The sequence below is a fragment of the Lissotriton vulgaris genome, chromosome 3_1 (genome assembly GCF_964263255.1).
Source record: "Lissotriton vulgaris chromosome 3_1, aLisVul1.2, whole genome shotgun sequence".
Taxonomy (NCBI): Eukaryota; Metazoa; Chordata; class Amphibia; order Caudata; family Salamandridae; genus Lissotriton; species Lissotriton vulgaris.
Window position 1 is genome coordinate 237,595,194 of NC_141689.1, and position 22,068 is coordinate 237,617,261.

Below are 22,068 nucleotides of genomic sequence, written 5' to 3' on the forward strand. Positions count from 1 at the left end.
ATTATTACGCTATTGTTGTTTATCCGGGGGACTATTTTTATTGGCTTCCTGCTGCTTTACTGTTTGCCTGTGCTCAGCTTCTGCGCCATAGCTGCTTACATTTTGATATAGCATTCCTCCCTCCCAACTCCTCTTAATGCAACCAATGTGTTAGTGTTGGCTCCTGCTCCATAGCTTGTATTTGTTTAGCCTTTTTTTGCAATTTTGAATATCAACCGTCAGTTGGGCTTCCTATGGTAAGATATTTCTTTGGTTTTGGACTTCCTTTTAAGGAAGAATGGGCTTATTTTAGACTTTTTCACTTTTTGTTGTCGACCTTGTTGGGCTTCTTTTGGCAAGATATTCTTTTTTGTCTTCCTTTTAAGGGTGATGGGGCTTGTTCTTTTTTTCTGCTCGTTCGTCGCCAATCTGTGCTCCCAGCGGCTCGTGTCCTTGGAGAGATACAGGCCCACCATTGGCGCACAGCGCTGCTCCCAGTTAGGGCACCTTTTGTTTCATGGTTAAAGTCTGTGGTGGGTACAAATAATACATCCACTCCAGCATAACATGGCTCGTTCTTTCATTGGTTATGAACTTTCAATCTCCAAGAACATAGACAATGGACTGGTAGTAAAAGACATACCCGGAATAGATGCATAAACCTATGGTTGATTGTAAGTACTACTGACTGTGGGTTTCGTCTTATGTCTTCTTCTAAGGCATTGAGAACTGGGACGGATTCTGCATTCTGTCTGAGACTGACCAGCTAGGCTTCGGCAGGTCTTGATTTACCCTGGCTGGGTTGCCGGTAAGTTCTGATAGATCAGCTGACCTCAAGGCTTGTGTTTTAAAGGGTGGATAAATGCAGCCCAATTCAATACAAATGAAAGCTAAAGGGATAGATTCCATGGAGATTCTTGATGTATCTATGATTTGAGTCATTTTCCGACTTGATTTGGAGTCACAGATATCTATTAAATAATCATTTCTTTCAATGACTACTCCCCTTTGACTAAATGTGTTTTTGCACATGGTCTGCACAGTGGATGGACTCCATTAATTGGGCAATTCATATAGCCCACTGATAGCTTTTGTTCTTGGGCATTTCTCTAAAAAGGAAACATTTGTTCTTGGTGAGGAATTTTTTTTATTACACCACTCCATCGTTGTGAAAAATGAAGGTATTCGATGAACGTTTACTACCCATGAATCTTTTTTTCGGGTCTTTCCCATTTTTGAATAAATCAAGTTATGAAAATGGACTAGAAAAGACATTGTGAAGGTTGTTACTACCAATACAGTTTCAAGTTGTGGGCTTGAAACTGCCACTGGTATGGTGGCTATGGAGGAAGAACCTCTGCTCAGACGTCTTGAAACAAATGTCTGAGTTTCAAATCTGTACAAGATCTATTCCCTTAGAAATCCTATAGGACGGTGGCCCATGTACAGTTACAGGTGGTAAGATAAGATGAGACTAGCACCTCTCACCTGGAGCTGACTAACTCTTGCTCCCGTTTCTGCCTCAAACCACCAGGACAGACACCATTGCACATTGCAACACTACAGCCTCACTCATTTACATAGAGTTTACACAAGACAGTATATCTCACTCCATACACAATGCAGCAAAGTGAAAACACAGCACCAATTACAACACAAATCCTTTGGGTGCTACAGATAAATAGAGACTGCAATCTCACAGCCACAGAGAAGAGGCACTTTGCCACACACAACAGTGGAACTTCGAACAGATGAGAGCAGCATTTTGTTCACCCAACACTGGAAAACTGTCAAGCACAATATCTATAAACTCAAAGTAATTGAACAATTACTTTGGATTTACATCAAAGTAATGTAATGCAAGAAACACAAGCACAGCAGCATTTGCTCAGGCTGATCTCAGGCAGAAATGAAGAAGACAAATATTTAATGTTTTGCCTACCTGTTTTTTAGATGCAACAGTATACCTTTGTTAAAATAGTGGTTAATCTTGGCAAGAGGAACAAAGGAACTCACATCTCGTGTCTTCTTATGCCATCAACGAAGGTGCCCTCAAAGAAAGTATGCGCCTGTTTTGACGGTATAAGTAGACGCAAGATGGTGGATTGGCATTCTCTCTAGATTAGGCTTCACTGCACTTTTATAGGCACGTTGCTGAATTGGGCATTACAGACTAGACACGTAGAGTTCAGCTGTACATTGTGTTAATTGTGGATACCTCTACATTTTGTTCTTTAGGAAGCACTTCTTACGTCGGAGAAAAAAATAATGGGGCAAATTTAAATGCCTTGATGAATCCGATGTCTTCAGTGCCCAGCTTCTACCGGTGGGACAGCAAATCTAGTCAAGTTCTATGACCTGAGCTGATTGCTTCCTTCTTCTATGTGCTTGCCCAGTGGACATCTGTCTTGGATTCTTTGAATCACATCCATGGTGTGTGTTGGAGATGCAGGCATTCGACTGGTATTTTGATGCAGAATGATGTGCTCTCGCTCTCTAACATCTCTCTCATGGACTCTTCTCACTTCTCTCATGTGGTTCACTTCAGGTCATCGAGAACAGCTTCTTTCCTGTGCCTTTTCAAGATTTCTGTCCCAAAAACCCACGCTCTCCTCCTCTTCTTAGGGTGTCTTCTGGGTGCACAGAATCTCCCTGTTTATGCGTCTGTGGCCTGCTCTCACCTTCTTCCTCTCTTTCACACACATTCTTTCTGCTCGTCTTTCTGGAGTTCATTCACCACTACCTATCCCTTCTATCTTCCTTTCTTTCTATTCTGTGCAGCTCTCACCACTACCTATTCACCATGCCATATAATTCCACTACACAAATATACTACACACCACATAATTCCATCCCACACAATTCCATAGCTAACAATTCCAATTCAACCCACATTATTTCACTCCACACCACATACATCCATTCCACTCCAAACAAAAACACATGGGAAAAAGACATTGTCATTTACAATGCCAATAGCTTAAACTCTCGCAAATGCGAGCCCTATTGCATTGGAAATGCTTGTTAATAAATGCCACTCCATACAGCGATACAATCTACTGTACCAAGGGGAAACATGTCCATGTGTTAAAGGAATGAACTTTTTTAATTTTGAAGAGACTCTGCATATTTTTACAAGTTTGTTGCACAATGTTATAAAAAACCTTCAATGCTTCTTTTCCTTCATGTCGGTATAAATAAATGCTTGCCTATTTTACATCTTTCTGAGTGTCAAGTAAACAGCAGCCCAGTGCTTGTGTTCACCAGGGGGTCACGTATAAAGATGAGGTGAGCAGCAAGTTTCACCTCGGTTAACCAATCAGTATCCATGCACTAGAGTAATCACTATGGTTTACACCACTACGGTTGCAGGCTGTCTCCTTGTGCTCTCTCCCAAGGTTTAGAAAGTATCTCCGGAGTCTCTCCATGATCAACAGTGATTTTCTCATCATAACTGTCTACTTATGGTCAGTGAGGGTCCCTGGAGTTTATCGTTTATGAAACAAACATTCACAGAAATGCAAACTCATCACTCCTAATTAAGAAGTCAACTGAACACAAATTACAAACTCATACACTAAAGAGGCTCATTTAAGATGAAAAACAGACATCCACAACCGAATGATAATGACACACTCCTCAATCACAACTCACCACAGTGTCCCAGAAGCCTGCTTACTAATAACTCATAGACCTTTTAGGGAGGTGCAGAGACATGAAGTAGTTAAAAAGAATGCCAAGCAAATAACCAATTGGAGTCAATTAGCATTTGAAATGAGAACCAGCTGCTACCCCTGGCTTGCCCTTTAGTAGTCACAACACTGCCCTTGTTGCCCCTGATATCGGAGTCATGAAGGCATCTACTTTAACATTGGAGCAGGAAGGTTTCAAGGTGCTGCCTTTCTCTAGTTTCCACTTCTTGCACTTCCATCTGTAACGCAGCTGATGCTCATGTAAAGCGCTCTGATACCCGATTTCTCGGGTCTAGGTCGCGCTATAATAAAACCTATAAAGAAAAAATAAGTTCTCAGCAGCATTTAGAAAGTTTTTGATGGGCTCGGCATGAGACAAGGGATTAACCCGGTGAAGTCAGTGGGTCAAAGGGTATGTAACGTCAGCTCTGTGTCCACTATAATTTGGTGAATAAATATGCATGAATGACGCTGACTGAAAGCCGATTTAAAAGTGATAATGGGCCTTACTAAAAAGCAAGATCGTCTGAAATGTTTCACCCCTCCCTTCCCATGAGAAACCATCAGCCAGAGCAGATACTGGATCAAAGTGGAGAAATTCCACCCAAGTGGATTCAGAATTATCCAAAAAATGACTCTTGTCGTCATCCTTGCAGCAAAGGTGAGCCACTGGGATATGCCAATCCCATATTATCAGCTTCTTGTAATATCTAGAATTGACAGAAGATAAGTGCATTTCCTCAAAACTGCCTATAAAATATTCCAGTACCAAGAAAAAAAGACATAAATATTCATGGAGTAAATGTTTGGATGCCCGGCTGCTAATGAATCCCACGCAAGCGAAAACCATCAAAGCATCTGTCCGCTGCAGCGTACAAAGCCAAGGGCGCTGTGGCACACGGAGACTCTACGCGTCTGAAAATAATGTCTCTTGATATCTCTTAAAACGAACTAGGAAGGCAAGCTAGTCTACACTAGGAGCCATGTTATCTTCTTCTCAGCTGAAACATGCTCAAGATGCTTCCTCTTATATTGAAATGCATGGTTGTCAGAAGTCCTAAAACCAAGAAGTTGGTGGCCTCACCATGTAAGTCAGTATGCAAGTGACATCATGGCGTGTGACTCCTGTACGAGGTAACCCATATTGTCCTATATAAATCATCCTGTATGTTGATTTACGCCTCGTATTATTTATTGTCAATGTATAATGTGTACGGTATGATGAAAAGCGTTTTGACACCCTGAATTGGGATCAGTAGCGCTACAAAAGGAATTTAAAAAAAGACAGTTTTCTAAATGGGTATTTGTGTACATACTCGTTTAGACGGATATGTCTGGCATTCTTACAGTGCATGCATATCTCTTATACACAGGGATTGAACAAAGTCGAAAGCTTGTCTCCAAACCCTAATGTCTTTTAGGTACTTGTAAAGTACATGCTATGGGCCTTTGTTTCCCTTTCATTGCATTGGTATGTATGTGTGGGGTTCAGATAACTCCTAGCTAGGATCATACAGTAAGAAAGGCAGAGCTGATGGCCCTTTAAATTCGGTCTTTGTCTTGGGCCCAGCTGGAGATGGAAATCAAGACCCCCCTCTTTACCTGCACACAGGCAACGTACACCGGGACAAGTTCAGCGCGTTCCATTGGGGCCCACCTTCTTGGCAGGGAGGGCGGTGCTCATCCTGTAAAAATAGTGGGTGGACGCCATCCACCCACGTGTCCGCCTGCGGCGTAGCGTGAGTTGGAACTAAGTGCCCAGGGCAGGCAAGTATCCTTCCTCTTTTCTTTAAAAATTTTGCGCCTCTAAGAATTTTGTACGATGCGGGCAACAGCCCCTCTGTCCCCCTACGCTATGCCACTGCATGTCCCCCCAACTTGTGCCTAGTTGACTTGTAAGAAAGTATTAAATATTTTGACCAGTCCCTCATCCTAGAGGATAGTGGATTTAAATTTCTTAATGAGAGAAAGTTTTTGGTGTGAGGTACAGATAAAAGAAATATATTACTTGATAGTGAAATGAAAGACTGCGATTCTATTCAACATCAAGCATTTACGTGATTTATCACCATAACAGGAGATTTATTATTGTGTTTTTTTACTTTTTTTGTCTCTAGTGATACTGAACTGACATTGTGGTCCATTGATGAAGATTGCTTACCTCCAGGGTGATCTCCCTGATTTCTCCAATGTCAGGCCCATATACTTTAAAGGTGTGATTTGAACCTTTGCTGAATTTGAAAGCGCTGGTTTTCTCAGAAGCGTCCGATCCAGTTTTCTTGAAAAGACGGGTTTTGTTGAGTTTTCCCTTAGAGCCTCGCATCCGGATGAACACCTGAAAGAGAAGAGATCGCATCGCACCTTTATTTCAGCAGTCATCGGTGGGGATTTATTGTATTGTCACTTACTAAGAGAATGTTCAACAATCGCTCTTTTGAACTTCTTTGTTAGAAGGGAACGCTCATCAGACATTGTGATATTTTGTTGACCTTTGTGTTATAAGACAATGTTCAGCAATCACTGACGGCACCCTTTGTTGCAAGACAATGTTCACCAATCACTATCCTTATGTTCTCTTGCATCTCATGTTATGTTATAATCATTCTATTGAATTTACATGTTTTAAACACATTTTATTCCATTTTTCCATTTACACGTTTAAATTAAGGTAAAAGTCACTAATACTTTTCGACTCAATCAACAGCAAAGTTCCAAGCTGCAAATGCCGGATATAATGAATTTAAAGACATCAGGGCCTATTCACAATGGTATTTTTAAGTATGTAATGTAAACTCCTGTAGTACTCTTTAATGTACTTTTATATGGCTTTGTGATTTGTCCCCAAAACATCCAAAACGAAAATAAAATTCGAATACTCAGGGAATATTCATGTACAGTGCCCTCTTTGAACTTTTACTACTGGGGAGTTGGACATTTTGGTGCAATTCTCAAAGGCATTTAAGAGTATGTAAAAGAATTCTCTTGTACTGGTACTTCCTGTATTTGTATTTAGGGGTGCTTTCGGAGCACCTCTCGCTGTTCTCCCCATTACATATACTGTATTAATTAACTTGAGACATTAACCCTTGGAATGTCATCAAGATAAAGCTATTCCCCGCCACTGAACCCACTTTCTCACTCCAGACTTTCACGTGTGTCGCAACTCTCTTTCTCTTGGTCCACTCTCAATTGCACCGTTTCCAATGAGCTCAGATGTGTCTATTGTCACGTTCACAGTAATGTGTCTAGAATGCATTCTATGTGTCTAGGCCATTCATTCATGGTGCTTTGTTATTTGAATGTCTACTGAATTTCCATCAGGCTGTTTCCTAAGTTGAGTCTTCTATGTGTCATCCACCGTGAAATACAGAAACGCTGCATCAGCCATTGCTCCTCTCCGTACATTCCTGCTACAATCAGTGAATGGAGGGACTTCAATTAATTGTCCGCTGCCACATATGTCATAGCTCTACTTCATTCAACACCATCTAGCTCTCTCCACACATACATGGACCATTTATTTTTCATGTCTATGAGTACTGCTGTGGTATCTTCCAATATCAACCCATTTAGCATTGAAAATGTCCTCCCTTCCACGCCTCAGTGTACCACTGCTGTCAATTTATTTGTGTCTGGTTCCATTATGCCAGAATCTCGTGTATGTCACGAGGTACAGGCCACTAAACCATACAATAGGAATTGCCTCACTAATAAATGATAGTTCCTCCTACCTGAGTGTTGATAATGCTCATGAGTCGAATAAATCACCCACTACCTCAGACACGCAATGTCACCATATCCTGATCTCTATATTCTTTGGCACATTAATACATCTGGACAATCTCAGGTAGATCAGGTGTGAACCATGATTTAACTGTGGCCCCCATCACGTAAGATTCCCAGTAATTTTGTGCCATCTTCAGCAGCTTTGGAACCTAATGTATACGTCTGTTACTACTTAGAAAACCTAAGGAGGCTGGCCAAGTTCAATTTGCTAGGAAAATAACTTATTGAAGATGAACTGCTGTAGTCCACCTAGTTACATAGTGCAATTGATCTACCCATTATTACAGCTCGGAGTCAGGTGCTCCAAACCAGCAGGAGTCGCTGTATTATCATTCTAGATTAGTTCTGAAAATAAGGAATCTAAGTCTCTGAAGACCCAATGAGACAGTATCACAGGTACGTTTAGGAGGGAATTAAACAGTCTAGGGAGTATACCCATCTCCCTTCAACCAATATTGACAGAGTATCCAGAATCAAACGGAATTTCTGATCATACCTAAAACTTTTTTCACTTTGTCCTATTCATGTGTCTCTATGATACAGCTGGATCCCCAGCTACCTACAGGTTGTATATTTTCACCTCAATAGAGTCAGGTCTATAGTATCAATAGTCAATAGTACCAACTGCTCTGCCAGCAACTTTTCGATGCTCATGACGAGCTCAGCTCGTCATGAGGCACAGTTGAGCTGTGCTGATGACGAGCTGAGCTTGTCATGAACTATGAGGATTCATAAAATGTCAGCACAGGAGGGGAAAATGCACAGCAGCCATGGTGTTAAGAGTGATGAAGACAGATTTTCCCAGCTGACCCTTAAGGCCGTCAGTACTCCAAACTTATTTCCACCCTCCATCATTGCCCACAACGTTGTCCATGGATCCCATACACAACAAAATGTCATCCGCATACAAGAATGTTATATGTTGATCACCAAAATTTCTCAGCTATCTGTCAAGATAGTTTGTTTTACTGAATGTGTAGTTTATAATATTATGATGCAACAAGCTACCACCAGTGCCACTGAACATTATTTTTTAAGATAATGTTCAGAAATCACAAGAGGACCCTATTAAATGTTCTGATAATAGATTATTTAACAATCATGCAACTGTATTTTTATGCTTTAAGTAAATGTTCAGCAATCGTCTGTACTCAATTACATTTTAAACTCTGAGTTAATCATCAGTCATTGCTAGTACTTAGTCTATTTTAGATTTTTGTTTGTAAGATAATGATCTGCAATCATTCATGATACTAATGATATTGTATCTTTAATCCATGATAGAATATTCTGAAATCATTGATAAAGCAAACACAAAGAGAATGATGATGGACTGAGTGCTGAATCTTTTCAGGCACTCACCCCCAGTCACAGATCTGAGTTGAATCCATCATCGTTCTTTAGCTCACTTCACCACTCCAGTTCAGACACAGCCATATGCAAATCAGTCTCGGCCCTGTTCCTCTGTTGCCACTGGATTCAAGCTAGCCTGGCTGATGAGAGGTGTTACCCCGAAACCAGTCTCAGGGTGCTCGTTTAAGTAAATTAGAGTTCATTTGTAAGGATGCCAAGAGAACCTCTATTTGGAGTTTGGACCACAATGTATTTATGAATGATCGAGTATCCAAAACATGCCTAATTGATCTCCAGGACACTTCCTGGAGTAGCACAGTGCTTTATAAATCGCTGTTCATACATTTGAACTCAGTGGGTTGAGTGTATCCTCAGTGATATGAATTTAATCTGAAAGTCCCTGTATCTTGGAAAGGCAGGTTCCATCAGCCTATTATTCTTCAAAAGTTTTGAAAATAAGTATCACACAGTTGGGTAACATAAATGCTTAATATGTAAGCATCGAGAAATGCTGTGGTGCACCTGCAATCAGTCAATATTTGAAATATTATTAAACAAGTAAAGATGAAGTAAGAAAAGTGTAGTGATTTAGATGGGAGAGGAATCTTAATACTGTCATATCAAATCGCATATAACTGGTTAAACAATGTAGGGTTGCGAGGCGAGCATGAGTAGGACATACAATTATTTCACCTACATTGTTTTGCCTGACCATTAGTACATCCTATTTAGCTCAAAAATAGAATGACCTTGTTTTGCCATTAAGTGGGAACCACTGTTTTGCACATCAGTTAAGCATATAACCACAACAATGTTAAATAATTATTTATATCAATCACATTAAATTAAAATGAAAACAGTGATTTGCCCAAATCTATACAGTTGAGTAACTTCTCTTGTACTCTAAGCCCATTTTGTCTGGCATCCTTACCCAATTCGTTTGTCCACTATCATGTTGTTCCGCCTTCTCATCTGTTACTATTCACATTGCTGCAAAGAGCTCGTTTTAAGTTTTGAAAAGTATTTCATAACAGTAAAATCTAATATTTAAATAGAACATTGCTTAATTGGAAAATTAAAAAAATAAATACATGAAAAATAGAAATCCGTGTGGATTTCTTTGGTAGCCGTCAAATCCTCAAGGAATTGCAACTTTTCTTTAAATTATTCCCCTTGAAAGAATGCATCACTATTGTGCTTAAAATAGACTGACTGGCAGCTTATGACTACAAACCATGACCTTGAAATCCGGTGACCTGGCTTTTAATCACAGCTCTAATGCGTTTCTGGCCAAATCCCTTTACCTTCCTGTGCAACACGTGAAAATAGGCTTTTGTAAAGCGAATGTGTCTCGTTTGCATTTTCAGTTGTAAACCACATCTCTTACCTTTAATAATGAATGCTTAATCAATATACACCTCTGTCAACAGGAGAAACATTGACATGACCTCTAGCAACAGCTAAAGAAGTCTAACCAGACCTAAACAGGTGAACTGAGACACCCAACAGAAACAAAACAGCCATGTTAACTCCATGTGCCACCTTGCAGTATCTCCCTGGCAGGCAGGTGTTCTGCAGTTGAAACGACGTATAGGAGTTTTAGGTCCTTAAGGACACTGGGTCAGACCCCCTCTTCCTCCCCCCAAGCATCTTAGAGCTGCCACACACAATGCAGTCCTGCACAACTAAAGTCACATAGTGTCACATGCTAAAGGATAACTTATACACCTTCTTTCAGTGCATGCAAAGAAGGATTTACTCAAAGAGCATCAATGTTTTTCCATAGACCCAAGATAATAAAAATCAATATTTCCAGGGGCGGCTCTTCCGCTAAGGCGGAGGAGCGTCGCCCCACTGCTTTAAAGCAGTGCAAAGGAAAAATACAATGATAAGAACTAAACGTTATTATCATTTTGAGTATTGCAGTTGCACTGCAGCCAGGTTGATAGGGCGGGCCGAGGAGGAGTGGTGGCTGCACCTTAAGTAGCCGTCTCGGGCCGGCCAAACCGTCATGTGCACTTTGCCTGTTCTAGACAGGCTTAATTGTACAACCTGGATCAATCAATCAATCAATCAAAGATATTTATAGAGCGCACTACTTACCCGTAGGGTCTCAAGGCGCTGGGGGGAGAGGGGTGCCGTTACTGCTCGAACAGCCAGGTCTTCAGCTTCTTCCTGAAGGAGAGGTGGTCTTGGGTCAGGCGCAGGTCGGTCGGGAGGGAGTTCCAGGTCTTGGCGGCCAGGTAGGAGAAGGACCTTCCCCCTGTTGTCGCTCTTCGGATGCGGGGGACGGCGGCGAGGGCGTGGTTGGCTGATCGGAGGTGGCGTTTGGGAGCGTAGAAGTTGATTCGGTTGTTGAGGTAGCTCGGGCCTTGGTCGTGTAGGGCTTTGTGTGCGTGGGTGAGGAGGCGGAAGGTGATTCTCTTGTTGACCGGGAGCCAGTGCAGGTCTCTCAGGTGTCCGGAGATGTGGTTGGTTCGTGGGATGTCGAGGATGAGTCTGGCTGAGGCGTTCTGGATCCGCTGGAGTCTCTTCTGGAGCTTGGCGGTGGTACCGGCATAGAGGGCGTTGCCGTAGTCCAGTATTTGGTGACGAGGGCCTGGGTGACGGTCTTCCTGGTCTCGGTGGGGATCCACCCGAAGATCTTCCGTAGCATGCGTAGGATGTTGAAGCACGCCGAGGAGACGGCGTTGACTTGCCTGGTCATGGAGAGGGAGGAGTCCAGGATGAAGCCCAGGTTGCGTGCGTGGTCTGTCGGTTTGGGTGCGGTGCCCAGGGCGGGGGGCCACCAGGAGTTGTCCCAGGCGGAGGGCGAAGAGCCCAGGATGAGGACCTCCGTCTTGTCTGAGTTCAGTTTCAGGCGGCTGGTCATCATCCACTCGGCTACATCTTTCATCCCTTCGTGCAGGTTGGCTCTGGCGGCGGCGGGGTCGTTGGTCAGGGAGATATCAGCTGGGTGTCGTCTGCGTAGGAGATTATGTTGAGGTTGTGTTGGCGTGCGATGGCCGCGAGGGGGCTCATGTAGACGTTGAAAAGTGTGGGGCTCAGCGAGGATCCTTGAGGGATGCCGCAGATGACTTCGGTGGCCTCTGACTTGTACGGTGGTAGGCGGACTCTCTGTGTTCTTCCGTCGAGGAAGGAGATGATCCATTCCAGTGCCTTCTCCTGGATTCCGACGTTGCTGAGGCGCTGTACTAGGGTGCGGTGGCAGACAGTGTTGAATGCCGCGGAGAGGTCTAGGAGGATGAGGGCCGCTGTGTCTCCGTTGTCCATCAGGGCTCGGATGTCGTTGGTGGCAGCGATGAGGGCGGTCTCGGTGCTGTGGTTAGCTCGGAAGCCAGACTGTGAGGGGTCGAGGGATCCATTCGTCTCAAGGAAGGCGGCCAGCTGCTTGTTGACGGTCTTCTCGATGACTTTGGCTGGAAACGGGAGGAGCGAGATGGGGCGGTAATTCTTGAGTTCGGTGGGGTCCGCTGTGGGTTTCTTGAGTAGAGCGCTGAGTTCGGCGTGCTTCCAGCTCTCAGGGAAGGTGGCGGTGTCGAAGGAGGTGTTGATAATGTCCCGCAGGTGGGGTGCGATGACAGCGTCGGCCTTGTTGAAGACGTGGTGAGGGCAGGGGTCGGTCGGAGATCCGGAGTGGACGGAGTTCATCATGCGGACGGTGTCTTTGGTGCTGATCGGAGTCCAGGCGCGGAGGGTGGTGGTGGGGGGCGGTGGTTCGGTCGTGGTGTGCGTTGGTTGGGTGCTGAAGCTGTTGTGTATGTCCGCGATCTTGTTGTGGAAGTATGAGGCGAGGGAGTTGCAGAGGTCTTGCGATGGGGTGATGTCGTTGTTTCCTGCGCTGGGGTTGGATAGCTCTTTCACGATGTTGAAGAGTTCCTTGCAGTTGTGTGCGTTGTTGTCCAGCCGGTCCTTGAATGCAGTTTTCTTGGCGGCGCGGATCAGCTGGTGGTGCTTCCGGGTGGCAAGCTTGAAGGTGGTCATGTTGTCCAGTGTTGGTTCCTTTCTCCAGACTTTCTCGAGGGCTGGATGGAGAACATGCACAGCCTCCCAGTCCCTCTCCGAGTGCCGAAACACAGCGCTCAGACCAATCACAAAGCTGCTGTAAGGCAGAGTTGTGATTGGCCAGGGGATTCTGGGAGGCTGTGTGCTTCCTGGTTCCTGACGCGAGGGCAACCACCAGGAAAGTTCTCTTTTCTCTTTTGTTCCCTAGTCCCCACCTTACCGCGCCCCACAGTCACCGTTCCCTACCAGCCGCCACTGAACATTTTTCCCCCACAGTGTCCCATATTTTGTCCAATTTAACAGTACACAAATTACCTAATGATTTAGGTGCTACTGGTTGGATTTTAACCTGTGAATTACAGGTCCCATACATGACAAAGGCGATTGCTTCTGTACTACTTGTTGCCTCCTGTTAGAACTGGTATTTCTGGTTGGCTAAGGCTTACGCCAAAGCCAGGCAGAAACGACCATTCTAGTCAGGGCAAGGGAGTCACACGCCAAGATAACCCCTGCTCACCCCCTTGGTAGCTTGGCACGAGCAGACAGGCTTATCCCGGAGGCAATGTGTAAAGCATTTGCGCACGCACACAACAGCAACAACATCCTAGACACACCACAAAAGGAACTCCACACAAGGTTATATAAAAATATCTTTTGTATTGTCAGAACACATCAGATAGTAATCACACATATACATTGTGCCAACTGGCTTGGGCAATATTCACACTGGATTATTTACATCAGGACAGGGCCACGTGGGCCACTGTCAGAATCAGCACTTAGTAGAACTAGCACTTAGAATAACTGTTACACCAAATCACAATTATAGATCACAACCAGTAACCACTGGTAACAGGTAGGTACACACTACGCAATACTAATAACCATAGGCCTAGATCATGCATGGACACACATATCCTCCCTAGTATAACATACTAGGCAAAACAAACTTCTAAGCATAAGCACCTTTAGAAGTATAACACAAGCATAAAGGCAAAGCACATTGCGCAGCAATCACATGTAGGCCTAACCAGTAAAAATACAGTAGGCAATCTCTTCCCAGTCTAACCACATTAGACTCTGCCTCCTAAGAATAAATCACATTTAGGGGCGTGACTCACATTGAAGTAAACTCTCACTAACATAAACCTACATAGGTAAAATAACCTTATAATCATAGTAAAATCACATTGCGCAAAAATCACATTAGACAATTACCATCAAAAACATAGTAAAATCACATTGCGCAAAAATCACATTAGGGCCTTGCGTCCTACCCACATACCAGCCCCCTGGCCAACTGGCCATCTCAAGAAGGGACTCAAATGCCCTGTGTTCAGAATGTCAGGGCGCACTGCCACGCAGCGCCAGTCAGGGGTGCGCCACCAGCGCAAACCTAAACGTTGCAGCTGCCCACTAATTGCTGAGGAGCTGATGACAGTAACAGGGCCTAAACGTTGCAGCTGGCACTAAGTGCTGCGCAGTTGTAGAAGGCCTGGCACCTCTGTGCCATCTCTGTCCCTCACAAGGACTCTCTCTTTCACATTGCGCCTAAAGGGTGCAGCTGCCCACTACTTGCTGGGCAGCTGTAAATCCACTGGGGCCTGGTACCACTGTGCCGCCTCTGTCCCTCTCAGGGACTCTCTACAAACATTGCACCACTGTGCCACACCACCGAGGGGAATATGGCCCCCCTGGGCTCATCAAGAAATGATTGCCCCCCTCGTGGACTCGAAATACACAAATGTCCCCAGGGAGCCATCAGGCTCTGGAAACTAATGGGGGGGCGAGGGAGCCTCGCATGCTCTAAACACAAACTGATGCCCCTAGAGCCCTCACTGGGCTCTACCCCAATGATGTGGTGCTTCGGGTAGGGGGGGAACGGCCCGCTGCCTGCTGGGGCCGCTCGACCCTCCCTTGTGCTTGGGTCACGGTGGGGTCCCTCACGGGGGACCCGTGATTACTTGGGGTGCCTTGAGCCTCTCGCGGCTCTAAGAACAAAGAAAAGGCCCCCTGAGCCCCTCTGGGCTCTACACAGGAATGTGCCTGAGCCCCTCTGGGCTCTCAGTAAATCAAAATGCCCCCTTAGATCGTCGGAGCGGCCCGCTGCCAACCGAGCCTCTCTGAGCACACCAAACTGCCTCCTCTAGGGGGACGCGCCGAACGGGACAAGTTCTTGAGCCCCTCTGGGCTCATCAAAATCTGGGCCCCCGGTACTGGAGGGCGGGGCGGGCACCGGCAATGTGCCCCGACACTCCTCCCCTTTGGAACACTCACCGGTTGCGCTGAAGCTGGTCTTCCGATGACTGCGGGGCTCCCTACACGCCGGGAGCTCCGCTGAGGGGGGGAGACGCACACCTTCTCTTGTCCGGCTTCCGGCATCTTGGCTGGGCAGCGCAGAGCTCTCCCAGCCTCCCGGGAGCCCTGCGCTAACTTCCGGCTTGCCTTTTCGTCCCGACCCCGGTCTGCCTGACTTCCAGCCGGGCGGCGGCGGTGATTCTTTCCTTGTTCACCGGGTGAAAGATGCCGGGTGGGCCCCGGCCAAAGCGATGGCAGCGCTCCCAAGCGCTATAGTAAATAGAGCGCTGGTGCGCTAGAAACAAATAAAGCGCTCCCAGGCGCTAGACCGATAAAAGTCCTTCAGGAGTCCAGGACATCAGCTGTACAGGGGCTGGGCAGGGCCCAGGGAGGCAAGCCTTCCCCTGGGCCCAAGCAGCAGCATGCCCCTGGTAGATTCCAGTCAGAAACAAGACCATTTTGTAAGGGGACACAGTCCCTTTTTATACAGTCCAAACCTTTGTCTAAAGGTGCAGAGTGGGGGCAAAACCAGGCACAGCTGGTTTGTGAGCACTCTTGATGAGCTCAGCCACCCCTCCCATTCACTAGTCAGGCTAGGGTCATCAGTCGCACCACAGGGGGCGGAGCCAACATTGTGTGGGGAAATCCCAGCCCTATTCAGGTCCCAGGTGCACTCCTCCCCAGCCATTACACATGCAGATCTCCCATTCACCACTGGGGCAGACCCATCCAGACTCTTGGAGCCAGGTTCACCAGCCAGCTCCAGCCAATCACGTGCCAGCACACTCACTGCACACGCACACCCAGGTCTAAAAGTGGCACATCCACACTAGACACATTCACGCAGCACACATCATCGCACAGCATTCAATCTCACGAGTTCGCACATACCAAACTTGACCCTGCACTCCCCACACATCAGGAACTACCATGGTCACACATAATCCCCATGCTTTCCTATGGGAGGGCAGGTCACTCTCAGCACACACACAGAGAGCGCACGCACTTTACACTGGACTACAGTGAAAAAGTGCGCAGAGACCTAAAATCACCAACACCAGGTTACAGAAACAGGCTAGGAAAAAGAAAAAGTTTCGGGGTGAACCTGCCAAAAAGGGCCAGGTCCAACACCTCCCTTACACCAAGGCTCACCAAGATGGGACCTCGAGCCACCTTGACACACTGTGAGTGGATGCCCGTCCAGGGGACAGACTGGCGGCAGTGCCTGCCGAGTTTGGCCAGGTCGATATGAGGTTAGTAAAAAGAATTCGATTAAACTTGGAAACAGACAACTTTTTTCAATTCACCAAAAAATAAAAAAATAAAAAACCCTAAAAATGCGTGAAAAGCTTTGGGCTGACCTAAAACATGAAATGACACAGCAAGAAATCTACTCTCTGAAGGTGAGTGCACCAAAGCTCCATTCTGAATATCATTGTTGTAATTTTTGGCTTACTGACATAAGCTCTGGCAACAACTAAAGCTGTCAACTAAAATCATCCAGCTCTCCAGCATGGTAGACTAATTACATGTACCCATTATATGTAAATTTATGTAATTGAGCCTTAACTGGAGTCCAGACACTATTCACCTTTATAAACAGAGATCGTGTTCAATATGTTCCTAGAGCAATAAAAAAGTTATCTCTAAAGTTTAAAGTGCTATATCACGAGCCAGCTTTACTCATTAACACTTGGGGGTAGATTTTCAAACAATTTGCGCTGGGTTAGCATCAGTGACACTAACCAGTGCAAAATATTGAAAGCACCCTAGAAGTAGTGCCGCGTGAAGCAATCTTTTGCGTTACTCAGCGCCGAGTGTGCATTACATGGGGGGTACATGGGCCTTCCTATGCAACCATCCATGTCTTTTGAAGCAAAACCCTATCTACAAAGAATTGGAGGAGACAGCGTTTGTGCCAAAAGCTAACGCCACTTCAAAGGAGGTGCTAACAGGAGAAATGTTTTCATTTCTCCAGGCTTTTCCAACTTTGAATGTGCAGCACACATACAAAGTGGGAACAGCTTTGAAACTTGTATACCATTAGTGGAATGGGGTAACCCAATAAGGTTCAAGGACCTGGGTAGTCAATGTTATAAAGAAACAGTGGTCCCAACCAAATTAATTCTTCATCAACAAACAAAGTATGTAAATGTAAATGTACATGTATTTATATAGCGCAAACCGCCCACATCGCAGGCATCTAAGCGCTTGCTTAGGGAACCCGTCCTGGTATTCCCCTGTGAGATAACCCCCGCAGGGTATCCACAAGGTGAAAGCCAGGCATCCCGCCGCGAGGGGCCATTGTGGAGATTAAGCAAGCTATTGCCCAGAGTCGCAGAGTGTGAACCCGTGAGTCGAGTAGGCACCGGAGCGAGAATTATCGAGTCCATGGAATTATTGAGCCCAAGCCCCGTCGAGGCGGGGAATTGAACCCTGGTCCAGGGCCGATCTCAGCTTCCGGGTCTGCCGCCTCTAACCCCTGAGCCACACTTCTCCACTAGTATACACATAGTTGATTTTTTTAGTGAGCTTCTTGGATTGAACTGCTCCGTTGAATCAATCAAAAATGCTTCTTCCAGCAACAAACACAAAATATAAATTATAAAGTACCTGACACAAGCCAACGATTATTTGAAAAACGTATGGAGTTTAATAAATTACTCCATTTAGACTTGATGCTTTTATATACATTTATACATTTATATACATTTTTTACTAACGGTAAAAAGAAGAGCAATCGGCTTCTAAAGGAGTGCAAGAAAAAAGAAAAAAGGCAAGATAGTGATTGTGAAAGAAGGGTGTAAGCCTCAAGAGAAAATTGTGACAAGTGGGAGAAATTTAAACAATTCCGATATATTGCAGCTGTATTAAAAGATTCAGCTTGTTTGGCAAAAGGCCACAGTTGATTACTACTGTTTTTTCATTTATACAGTCATAGATGACATGTATAATGTTTTTGCTGAAGAGTGGTCCTATTTGCACATGACAAAGGGGGCGTCGACGTTTCGACCCGTCTTTTGGTGCAAGGGCAAGTGGGAACCTCGACCTGCGGGTCTTCCTCAGGACAGATGTAGCAACCGCTTTTTTACCGTAGAATTCTCAAAGTGTAACCCACAAATTACTAATGGGTGGCCTCCGTCCTCCTGTTCCGGGATGGACGTATAATATGGATGACCGTGGTGGACCACCCAACAAGGGTGGGGCGGCGTCTGTGTTAGATATTCCCAAGATATTAATGCATATAAATGTATTTTATATGTATATAAAAGCATCAAGTCTAAATGGAATAATTTATTAAACTCCATACGTTTTTCAAATAATCGTTGGCTTGTTTCAGGTACTTTATAATTTATATTTTGTGTTTGTTGCTGGAAGAAGCATTTTTGATTGATTCAACGGAGCAGTTCAATCCAAGAAGCTCACTAAAATAATCAACTATGTGTATACTTTGTTTGTTGATAAAGAATTAATTTGGTTGGGACCACTGTCTCTTGAAACTTGTATAGGCATAGGCATAGTATTTTGTACAGGAAGGGCACTCTTGCTGTACAAAACCTATGCGAGATTCAGGCAAGTACCTTAGCGCCGTGACGCTAAGGTGTGTGCCTGGCGCAGGGTAGCTGAAATCAGCACTGGTGCAAGGGAAAGGGGAGGAAAGAGCCATATCTCTGAAGATATGGCGCTCTCGTGCTCACCTTCCTATCACCCAACGCAGTGCAACCTCTTTGGTGGCTGTGCTGCGTTGCGTGACCATCTTGAAAATCTGGCCCTTTGTAGGGCAAATAAGTAGAGGAATGTGAAATCCATTTAAAAGACTGGGATTCAATATTATATATAGAAATCATTATCTGATACGAAAACTGCAGCTGAGCAATCTGGTCTTTGCTGTTCATTGGCACTAAAACAGCAGAACCAAGGCCTGAAATACCCGGGATCTTTATCTTGCACGACAGTAGCTACTGATTCCTTATTCCCTTATTTTTATCTCTTGAACGTTTATTAGTTCTTTACTCTTTTCACTCCAATTACTTTCAAATATTGGGCCAGATGTGCGTAACACTGATTGAAAAATGCTAGTCGCAATCTGCATTCACCAATGTGGCATTTTACAAAACATCCTATGTACTAATAGGCCGGCTGGCAAAATACCGAATCATATTGGGTTGCAGACCACCATGTCTTTGATTTCCTTTAAATGGAGCAATCATTTTTTTAAATTCAGTCCCTTTTCCATGATAAAATACTGGATGCATGAAAAAAAATGGAACGTTTAAGTAACATTTTGCAAATTGGACCTTTTTTGAAAGCAAAATGCCTTCATACAACTAGCTCATCATGTTTTAGGATGTTCTATATGATCAATTAGCTTCACACAAATCTCCAAGTCAGTGATTACCCTTTAAAAAACTACTACTTCTTTCATGCAGAGAAGAAATCACAGACTTTCTATTGTTAAAAATGCCCAGATTTATCACTACTTAAATTTGTTATTTACAAAGCTCAATATGTCTGACCAGAAAGCAGAAGACCAGTGGATATTGTGAAAAGAAATGAGAAACATGATGAGTCTTGAGTCCTTATAACCCCTGCCCAACTAACTCGCCCCTCCCTTAACCCATCCCTTAAACAACTGTGGTGGTGACTTCGTGGTATGCGGACTAGTCTATCAGAGTGTTGCAAGATACTAGGATTACTCTACCGGATTCCGGGGTCCATTCTCTGCTCTCACGAATAGACCCCAGGAGGTCACTGGAGCACTCGCGATTGCTCTTGATTTGACCTAGAACTGGAACAAGTGCATGGTCCTTAACGAGGGAAGATCCTGTGTAAGGTACGAGACCAGCGGACCCTATGTGTGTTCAAAGTTTGTAAATTCATCTCTAAAGATATCTGCTAATCTTTCCATGGAGAGTATTTTCCAAAGGCGGGAATGTCCTTGAGACAAGGCTGGAGCTTCTTTCTTTTTCCACGCGGCAGCTTTTTCAGTTTTGGCAGTCCCTATACAGACCCACATTATTGCCTTTTTCCTGCTTTCGTTTGGTATTCTGGGTCTCTAACGCCCAAGAGGGCTCCTTCTATGGACGTCGTGATCGGGTACCCTAACATATCTTTAATATGTGCCAAGATTTCCTCCCAAACTGTTTGATTGTGGGGCAGTCCCACCAAATTTATTTTAGGAAATTTGTTAAGCGCACAAATACCCAAGGGTGTCTCTGCGCTGAGTGTCCACTATACTTGTCCATGAGTAATTATTGTTTGAAAAGCCAAGTCTTTATCTGTTTGCGGAAAGAAAGAAGGGAAGTACAGGTTTTGATGTGGCTTGGAAGACTGTTCCAAAGTTTGGTAGTGGTCACTATAAAGGACCTGTCGCCCCAAGAGACCTTCTTAGTCCTTGGGACCTGCACAAGACCGGCAGTAGAAGAGCGGAGGGATCTGACAGGATGTGACGAAAATCCCAGAGGAGACCACATCCCCGCCAACAGAGATCAGAGGATTCCAGAAATATCTTTTTGAGTTTAGTGGGGTACATGTAATAATCAAGGAGGGTTTTATAATGTGCTTCTCTCAAGTCCAGGGAGTGATGGCTCGTAGCTATGTCTGATCATAAGAGTTTCCATTTCTTTACCGCGATGTCCCGCCCAACCACGTGGTGAGTGTAGTGTTGAAAGTAGAAGGCCATATAAGAAAGAGATCACCCCTTTAATAGATCCCACCCTCCACACAAAGTTTTCTATTGATGTTCATTCTCACGTGGCTGCTTCCCTGATCTGTGGGTGCAATACCCAGTGTTTGAGCTGGAGATAATGAAAGTGTTCGCTGGATGGTACGTGGAAGTCCCTTTGGCAGTTTTCAAATGTGAGTATATCATAGTTATGGAACAGGTCTGAAAGCATCAGGCACCCTCCCTCCCTCTAAGTGTCAAATGGACCCTCTCACAGAGGTGGGGGAAACTCTGGGTTGAAGTGAATCGGGGTGCAGGGAGAAGGGAAGGACGTCCACCCCACCTTTCGTGACCTCATCCCAGACCTTGAGGGCGGTTCGTGTTGGTGTGATGATATAAGCATTAGCAGGCCTATCTTTCTTGTGTTTCCAAAGCACATCCCAGATTGTTCTCCCCACTATTGCCCTGTCCATGTGTAGTCAGTGCTTGTCTGACTCTGCAATGATCCTCAGTTGAGCAGCTTTGTAGTACATACTGAAATCCAGGAGTGCCCTCGCCCTCACCCTTTGTGCGTCGTAGTGTATGAAAAGGAAGACGCCCCCTACCATTCTGCCACATGTACTTGGTGATGAGAGAGTGAAGTCTGGGCAGAAAGTTCAGTTCTAGGTCGGTTGGCAGTGCTTGGAACAGATATAGTAGCTTTGGTAACACTGTTATTTTTATTGCATTTATTCGCCCAAGCCAAGAAATGTAGAGGGGTCTCCAACGTTTGAGATCCTGTTGAAGTTGCGACATTAATGAGGGATAGTTGGCCCTGGAGAGGTCCTCCAACCGTGGTGTGAGCTGGATTCCCAGGTACTGAAGAGAGCGCTTGGTCCACTCAAATGTTGCTTGCTCATGGAGAATGTAAGTCCCTCCATCTGGAACCATAAGATTCAAATAGGAGGATTTAGCCAGATTTTCTTTGAAATCGGCAATGCTCTCAAATCTTCTCAATTTGGTCTGTAGCGCCTGCAATGAGGGGCCTGGGTCAGTGAGTGTCATCAGCAAATAATGACAGTTTGTGTTCCTCCCTATCAAAGCCTATCCCCTTAATCTCCAGGGTTGCCCTGATCTGCGCCGCCAATGGTTCAATGCTTAAAGCAAACCGAAGGGGCGAGAGTGGGCAAGCCTGTGTCGTACCTCTGTCTAAGGGAAACAGGAGCGAACTAATCCCATTGGCCTGCACTCTCAAGTGTGGGTGTGAGTAATTAGCCTTTATCAATAAACCCCCTCCCAAAGCAAAATTCT

General features: G+C 45.0%; 1 protein-coding gene across 1 annotated transcript in view; it reads right to left on the reverse strand.

Annotated features, from left to right (window-relative positions):
* Positions 1–22,068, reverse strand: part of LOXHD1 (lipoxygenase homology PLAT domains 1) — a 1,115,079-nt gene that overhangs the window by 981,163 nt on the left and 111,848 nt on the right. Inside the window, exon 6 of the mRNA XM_086960347.1 lies at positions 5,833–6,006. Within this exon, the coding sequence (XP_086816473.1) occupies positions 5,833–6,006 (174 nt within the window). The remainder of the gene's footprint in view (positions 1–5,832; positions 6,007–22,068) is intronic.